Consider the following 8,733-nt stretch of genomic DNA (forward strand, 5'->3'; position numbering starts at 1 on the left):
TATAATATTGTCTGCTATTACGGGGTGGGGGGAGAAGGAGAGAACATGAATCACAAGATGTCGGAAAACAATTATTAAAAATTGTATTGACATATAAAAAAATAAATTTTAAAAAAAGTAATGTTTCCTATCCTTTACTATATTCTTACTTATTTTGCTAAGTATTTCCCAATTACATTTTATTCTGATTTGGTTGCACTGGCAAGCGTTGCAGGGCACATGTGACCATTGGGCAGCTGCTTGACACGTCTGCTCTATGGGACCACCTAAGCTCTAAATCTCAGTGCATCTGGGATGAAGGGGAAAATTCTCTTTAACTCACAAAACCAGAAAATAATAGCAAAATGAAAACATATGAAACATCTTGATAGGGATTGGGGTGGAAGAAAAGGAGAAGATAGAGGGAGGAAAGCAAATGAGTAGTCCTGAAACTTACTGGTTTTTGGAAGTAGATCTGGTAACTGAAGACTGGGTTCTTTTTTAACTTCTCTAGAATGGGCACAGCTGGATCTGGTGGAAAGAAGGGTGTATTCAAACTGGCCACTGCCCTAGAAAACATAAGGAAGGATCTTGGTGATGAACCCAAGGAGATAATAATGCTAATAATAATGAACACCATTGTAACTTAATAAATCTAAAAGAAGAAGAAAGATAAAGACTAAAGGCCTCAATCTTGAATCCAGATATAATATTCAACCAAATGATTGATGTCAATATCTAATAATACTTTGATCTCCTCTAAGCAAGACACATTAGGTGGAAAGATACAAAAAAGAAGACTGGCTGAATATGTAGGAGATTTATTGACATCCTAAATTAGAGCTGAGTTGGAAAAACTGAGAAATGTAAGGTTATAGATTTGGAGCTAGGAGGGACCCCAGAAGTCACAGGGTCCAATTGTCTCATTTTACAGATGAGGAAGTTGAGGCATAGAATGCTTAAGTGACTTGCTCAGGCTCATGCTACTATTAAATCCCCTAGGAAGGATCTGAATAACAGTCTTTCTGACTCCAAGCCCAGTGTCACAACCTGTATAAAACAATTGACTCCTATCTAATACTGGTTTTAACTATACAGCTTTGGAAATATAAAATAGACCATTACAGATTTGGAAGAGTGTTAACAAAAGCATTATGATATTAATAAAACATAGTATCTCTTACCTAATGTCAACTATAAAAAAATTAAAACTTTTACTCCAAAAAGGGATGATAGAGATAGCTAGGTGTCTCAGTGGTTTGAGAGCCAGGCCTAGAGATACAAGGTCCTGGGTTCCAATCTAGCTTTATACATTTCCTTGCTGTGTGACCCTGAGCAAGTCACTTAATCCCTATTGCCTAGTCTTTACTTCTCTTCTTCCTTGGAACCAATGAAAGGTAAGAGGTTTGTTGTTGTTGTTGTTTTTTAAGGGATAATAGACATTATCAGAATACATGAAAAAAATGTTTTTAAAAAACTGTACAGAAATATTCTTAGAATAAGCAGGCATCACTTTATAGAGAAATAGTCAATGCTGGTAATAAGAACACCCTTTTAGTTTGGTTAAATGTAGTCCAGAGTGGTATACCTCTAGTTGGAGCCAAGAAAAGAACCAAAATCCAATTATGGAATCAAAGGGCCCCTTTCAGATGACATCCTAAACACAATGAAGCATCAAACAAACAAATGGCAATGTGAGATCTGTTTTTGGAAAGAAAGGGGCTTATAATGGCACTTCAACACAAGGTCATCATCACCACTAGAAATCAGGATTTGGGGTAAGAAATCAGACTTAGAAATCAATAAAGATTGTGCCAAGAAATAGTGGGGACGGGATAATTGTTGTTCAGTTGTTTCAGTCGTGTCTGACTCTTCATGATCCTATATGGGGTTTTCTTGGCAAAGATCCTAGAGTCATTGGCCATTTTTTTTCTCTAGTTCATTTAACAGATGAGTAAATTTAGGCAGAGAGGTCAAATGACTTGCCTAAAGTCACACAGCTAATGTCTGAGGCCAGATGTGAACTCAGGAAGAGGAGTCTTTCTGACTCCAGGCTCTTCACCCTATCCACCTTCTCACCTAGCTGCCTGCTACTCCTGCTACTCTTATTTTTTTAACTTCAGCTGAAGCATAAGAGAATCTGTTCCAGCCCTTTATTTTAACCTTTTGTGTCTATTTCAAGTGTCTCTTGTAAACAATACATTATTAAATTCCAGTTTCTCATTCATTCTGCTGCCTGCTTCCATTTTATGGGAGAGCACATCCCATTCACATTCAGTTAATATTATTGTCTGTTTCCCTCTATTCTATTTTCTTTTGCTTATCCTTCTCTCTCTCTTTTGCTTCTGACCAATGCTTCTCTTAATGCACTCTCCTTTTTATTATTCCACCCCATCATCTTTATCTCTTATCCATTTCTTTTCCTATTTCCCCACTGGATAAGATTGATTTCTATATGTGTGTGTGTATCCTTTCCTCTTTGAATCAATTCTAATACCTTTGAAGTTCAAGCATTGCCTGCCACCCCTCCCATTTCCCTCTTTCCTCTTCACTATAAAAAGTTCTTCCTTCACATCTTTTTTATTTGGAGAAATTTTCCCCATTCTACTTCTTATTTTCCCTTCTCCATGTGCACCTCTTTTTCTCACTCTTTTTTTATATTACTCCAACAAAATTGACTCAGATCTATACTCTCTGTCTATATAGATGGATCCCTAATTGCCCAAATAATTATGAAGTTCTTAGGAGTTACAAATATCATTATTCCATATAGGAATGTAAACAGTTTAACTTTATCGATACCCCTATGATTACTCTTTCATATTTACCTTTTTGAGCTTCTCTCATATTTTGTGTTTGAATGTCAAATTTTCTACTCAGCTCTGGCTTTTTTTTTTTTAATCAGGAAGGCTTAAAAGTCATCTTTTGCATTAAATATTCATTTCCCTCCACCCCACCCCCACTGGAATATAATACTCAGTTTTGCTAGGTAGATTATTCTTGATTGCAATCCTAGTTCTTTTGCCTTCCAGAATATCATATTCTAAGTCCTCTACTCTCTTAATCTGGAAACTGCTAAAAATTACATGATCTTGATCATGGTTTCATTATATTTGTCATGTCTGGCTCATGAGCTCCTTTGGGGTTTTCTTGGCAAAGACTGGAGTAATTTGCCATTTTCTTGTCCAGAGTATTTGGCAGATAAAAAAAACAGGCAAAGAGAGTTACATGATTTCCTCAGGGTCACACAGCTAGTATACACATAATATAAACATACAACATAATGTAACACATACACATAATGTAAACATACATACATATAAAATTCTATCCCTTGTCCCTTCGCTATCACTAATTCCCATTATAGCTTTCTCTCTGTGTCCCTTGGAATTCTGGCAATCCTTCAAGGTCCAGTTCAAATTATATCCCTTCCATGAATATTTCATTGATTATGTTAAATATACCTGTTAAATATGTTAAGCTGCCCTGTAAAATATGTATGTATATATGAGCACAAGTGTGTTTTGAGTGTATAAAGAACACCAATTATAGGCTTCTTTCAGATTTTAGATTTTATATAAGCCAGATTTGGGGATGGGGGAAAGGGAAAGATATTGTCTATATTCAGACTAATAAGATAATGTGTTAATAATACTTGCTAATGCATTAATAGTAAGTTCATATACTACCCCACCAGATAGTTCTAACATTCTGAATTTCAGGAACTTGGTCATAAGTGAAACATTACAAATTTTAAAAAGTAGAATTATAAGAATCCTTAGAAGTCATATAGTTTAATCTCCTCAACTTATAGTTTAAGAAATTATGCCCCCCAGAGGAGTACTCTTTCCACTCCCTGCTAGCTCTACTCCCACCCTCATCCCCTCACTCTTTGTGTTCAGTAGTTACCTTACTCTCTCTGGATAGAAGACAGCCATGTTCCATACCAGGGAACCACCCCAGTCATGGCCAATAAATATTGCTTGGGAAATGTCCTGGAGAACAGAAACATATATGAGATGAAGTATGGATGGAAATATTTATTAGCAAAGAGGCAATCTCTGCAAAACAAGAACTCTTGCTAAAGGAGGTCCCAAATAGTTTCATCTCACTGCAGTTCAGTAATACTTTTATTTATCTCTCATGGATTTCCTAGAACAATTTTCACACCAGATATCCCACATTTGAATTCTCTTTTTTCCTGTCCACTCTGAAACCCATCTAATTCTATATTCACCCATCACTCTTCTCTCCTACCTTAGAGGGAGTTATTCCAACCCTTTTCTAAAAATGAATTGCCTTCCTGTCTCTTTTTCCTGGTTTGTTTTCATCCCTTCAAAAACTTGGCTCTTGTGAGGCAGAGCCAAGACGGAGGAGTAGAAGGGGAGAAGCTTGAAATCACCATAAGAATCCTCTGCAACCAATCTTAAAATAATGCCACAAAGAGAATACATGAAAGAACCAACAAGGAGGTAGAGTGAAGCAACTTACATGAAGAGAACAATTTGAAAGGTAGGCAGAGAACATCTGGGGCACTGGGGTGAGAGGGGAGCACAGCCAGCAGGAGACAACAGCAAGGAGTAAGGAGCAAGCCAATGAGCAAGCCTCGCTACCCCACACCTACTGTTTCAAGTTCTGAACCTGGGCCCAAAGCCAACATCCAGACCCTGAGACCCTGCCTGGGCCAACAGCAGTCAAACCCAATGTCTAACCCTTAAAGTGCCAAGCAAACTTGCAGTAAGGTACAGAATTCCACCCCAGGGCAATCTGTGTTGCCCAACCTGATCTGTGCAGGCCCAGAGTGAGGTCTGGAGTCCAGCCTGGCCTTGTGGTGAGGACCTGAATCCCAGCTTGAGGCAGTTGGTAGCCCAGAGTTGGGCCCCCAATCCCTGGCAGGGTTAGTCCCCAAGATACTGGCTTGTGGGAGCTTGGTTTACCCTTACCAAAGCTCAAGACAGAGCCCCAAGGCAGGGCATTCTGCAGTGTGTGGTGTGCATGACCTGATCAAGGCCAGAATGAGACCAAAAGCCTATGCCTAACCCTGAGATTAGAATTTGAACCTTCCTAGTAGTCTCAGTGGGTGACTGAATCAGCAGTGGGAAGTGCTCTTAGAGCTCCCAGCCCACGAACCATCAGACATTCTTGGAAGAACTAAAACCCACAGAAACACAGAACTAAGGCTAAGGGTAGTATCAAGGAAGTACTGAAGTTTAAGGGAGTACTCTATTCTCCCAGAGAACAGAGCTTGCCTTTTTTTTTTTTTCTTAAAACCCTTACTTTCTGTTTTGGAGCAAATACAGCTGGATGGCTCGGTGGATTGAGAGCTAGGCCTAGAGATGGGAGGTCTTAGGTCCAAATCTGGCCTCAGACACTTCCTAGCTGTGTGACCCTGGGCAAGTCACTTAACCCCTATTGCCTAGTCCTTACCACTCTTCTGCCTTGGAGCCAATATATAGTATTGACTCCAAGACAGAAGGTAAGGGTTTTTATTTAAAAAAAAACCAGATCTAAAAAAGAAAATTTGATGTCCAAACATAAGACCCAAGAGAAGCCTAAAAATGTAAATAAGAGAAAATTTAAGGGATTCAATAAGGTTAAACTGTGTGTTTTCCTACCTGTATTATAGGATAATGGGGCATGGTCCTCTTCTGATGGTGTGAGGAGCTGAAACTGAGTGAGTGTGGAAATCCCTAGGTGTAACACTAGGTTGTGGTGGTGAACACTAAGGACCCCACAGGAATATTTCTGAAGAAACTAATATACCCAACTTCAATATAACAGTGTCCCAGGATAAGTGGTCAAGTGAAGAGGCTGTGGTTTAGATCACACAGCTCTTATGCCTGCTTATCCTGGCCCCCAAATTGTGGATAAACACTGGTTGACTGCAACTTAACTTTGGTTAAAACAAACCCTCCTTCTTCAACTACCCAAGAATATGATTGTTAATCCTTGAGGTAAAGAATGACATTCACCTAAGTAAGTTTAAGATTTAATGGTAACAAACTTAGGGGAAGAGAACAGGGAATTGAAGGAGAGAGGGGTAAAGGAAATCCTTGGCTTAAGCTATAGATGATCAGATGCTATGAGAATTGAAGGTAATCAGGGTTCAAGTTAGACAGTTGTTGTGGCTTTGCCTGCCAGATTCAACCTGGCAAAGCCAGGCTGCTTTAACTTGAATCAGGTTTGATGGTGATCGATATTGCTTCTTCTTGATGAGTAATTAGTCAGGATATCCAGTATGGACTCACACAGGATTTGAGAGTATGGTAGTGATCAGAGCTGGCTGCTGGTATCCTAAGTTGAATTGGCCTACCCATATCCCAACCAAGACCTCCCACCAAAATCCCTTCTCAAAACTGAGACCCGCTTTGGTCCAAAATCCTGCTATTTATAGTATTCCTAGTAACTGACTTTTGTCCTTGCTGGCACATGGCAAGCTCAATTGATTCTTAGTTCCAAACTGCTAACTGTCAATCATTTTGCTTTTCATATTGCAATGCCAAATAACATTGCGCCTGGAAAGAAGATATTTGTAATTCTTAAAAAAATTTTATCAGTAGTAGAGTTGTTAGAAGGATTATACATAGGCAGAGGGTGTGGAAGAAAGCTGATTAGGATGATTTGATATGCAAAAAATGCAAATTAAAATAAGGAGGTACCATCTCACACCTATCAGATTGGTCAATATGAATTTGTAAAGGAAAATGATAAATGCAGGAGGGGATATGGTAAAATTGGGACACCTATGCATTATTGGTAGAGTTGTGAAATGATTTAATCATTCTGGAGGGCAATTTGGAACTATGCCCCAAAGTCTATAAAACTGCATACCCCTTCATCCTATAATACCACTATTGGGTCTGTATCCCAAAGAGATAACAAAAAAAGGAGAAAGGACCTACTTGTACAGAAATATTTATAGCAGCTCTTTGTATAGTATTAAAGAATTGGAAATTGAAGGGATGTCCATCAATTGGGGAATGATTGAACAAATTGTGATACATGTTGGTGATAGAATACTATTGTGCTATAAGAAATGATAAGCAAGATGATTTCAGAAAAAAAGCTGGAAAAATCTGCAGGAACTGATGCAGAATGAAATAAATAGAACTGGGAGAACAATGTACACAATAATAGCAATACTGGACAATGATTATCTGTGAAAACCCAGCTACCCTCAGCAATGCAAAGATCTGGGACAATCCTGAAAGACTTATGCCAGGGATTGCTTTCCACCTCCAGAGTAAGAAATGTTGAAGTCATCTTTTACATCTTTGGCTTTATTTTGGGGTTTTGGTTAGAATAACTTTGTTCTTACAATAGTGACCAATATGGAAGTGTGCTTTGCATGACAAAAAAAATTAAAAAAAAAAAAACCCTCCACTCTCTCAATGATCTACCTCTTAGTATCCTAAAAAAAAAAAAAAAAAAAAAAAAAAGAGGCCTTACCTTCTGCTTTAGAATTAATACTGAGTATCAGTTCCAAGGCAGAAGAGCAATAAAGGGGGGCTGGGCAATTGGGGTTAAATGACTTGTTCAGGGTCATGTGGCTAGCAAGTGTCTGAGGCCAGATTTGAACCTCAGACCTCTCATCTCCATGCGTCTTTGATCTTGTTTTCTCCACCAATTTCTTCTGCCTTGCTTTCAAATTTGAAGATTCTCCCAATTCTCCAAAGTTTCTACCTGATAATTCTTAACTCTTGAGGCTCCCAATCCATTTCCCACCTTCCAGACTTTTTGAACAAGTGGTCAGTATTCACTGCTTTATCTTGGAACACCTGAACATTCTTGGTTAGCCTAGTATAAGATGAATTAGTTCCTCAAGAGCAGGGATTATTTTTTTTCTTGGTATGCCTGGTACTGTTCCTTGCATATAGCAGAAAAATGCCTAGAAAATGATGAATAGTTTGGCTTTATCCTCTACCCCCTCCTGGAAGTGTACTTTGCAAGTTGACCAATAAGCACCAATTTTTTTTTTTTTTTCTGGGACTCCATTCTAGGAGCATAGGGCCACAACCAGTAGGCAATGGGTCGCTCAGGGTCACGGGTCGCTCAGGGTCACCCAGCTGGGAAGTGTCTGAGCCCGGATTTGAACCTAGGACCTTTCGTCCCTAGGCCTGGCTCTCAATCCACTGAGCTAGCCCAGCTGTCCCTACTTTAGGTTGCAGTTTCTTTAGCAGATGTAGTTTTTACAGGGTGGGGTTGCTAGCCCCACGCCCAACCCTCCTCCTTTTTCATCGGGCTAGGGACCGTCCTATTGCTATTATTATTATTATTGATTACTGTTATTAGGTTAATCACCAAATCCAGCAGCCTTTTTTTTAGTGCTCATTCTTCCTGACTTCTCATATCAGTGAATATTCCCCATTCCTATTATACCCTTCATGCATGCCTTCTGATTTCAGAGAAATCTGAAAGACTTGTATGAATGGATGCAGAGCAAAGTATGAAGAACTAAGAAAACAATTTCTACCAGAACAATATCGTAAAGACAGACAATTTTGAAAGATTTAAGAATCCTAATCAATGCAATGACCAGCCAGAATTCTAGAGGACTAATCAATGAGACAGTATGCTACCCATCGCCTGACAGGGGGACAATGAGCTCAAGATGTAGAATGAGAAACACATTTTTGGAATTGCCAATATGGGAATTTGTTTTCCAGGACTGTATATATACTACAATGGGTTTTTCCTTTTCTTTTCTTCTCTCTCTCTCTCTCTCTCTCTCTCTCTCTCTCTCTCTCTCTCTCT

General features: G+C 39.0%; 1 protein-coding gene across 1 annotated transcript in view; it reads right to left on the bottom strand.

Annotated features, from left to right (window-relative positions):
- Nucleotides 1–313: 313 nt before the first annotated feature.
- The window catches only part of LOC123233537 (bifunctional epoxide hydrolase 2-like), a 23,739-nt gene continuing 15,319 nt past the window's right edge, over nucleotides 314–8,733 (bottom strand). Inside the window, exons 6-7 of the mRNA XM_044659617.1 lie at nucleotides 3,889–3,974; nucleotides 314–548 (exon numbers count right to left, since the gene is read on the bottom strand). Of these exons, the coding sequence (XP_044515552.1) occupies nucleotides 314–548; nucleotides 3,889–3,974 (321 nt within the window). The remainder of the gene's footprint in view (nucleotides 549–3,888; nucleotides 3,975–8,733) is intronic.

The sequence above is a fragment of the Gracilinanus agilis genome, chromosome 2 (genome assembly GCF_016433145.1).
Source record: "Gracilinanus agilis isolate LMUSP501 chromosome 2, AgileGrace, whole genome shotgun sequence".
In the NCBI taxonomy this organism is placed as follows: Eukaryota; Metazoa; Chordata; class Mammalia; order Didelphimorphia; family Didelphidae; genus Gracilinanus; species Gracilinanus agilis.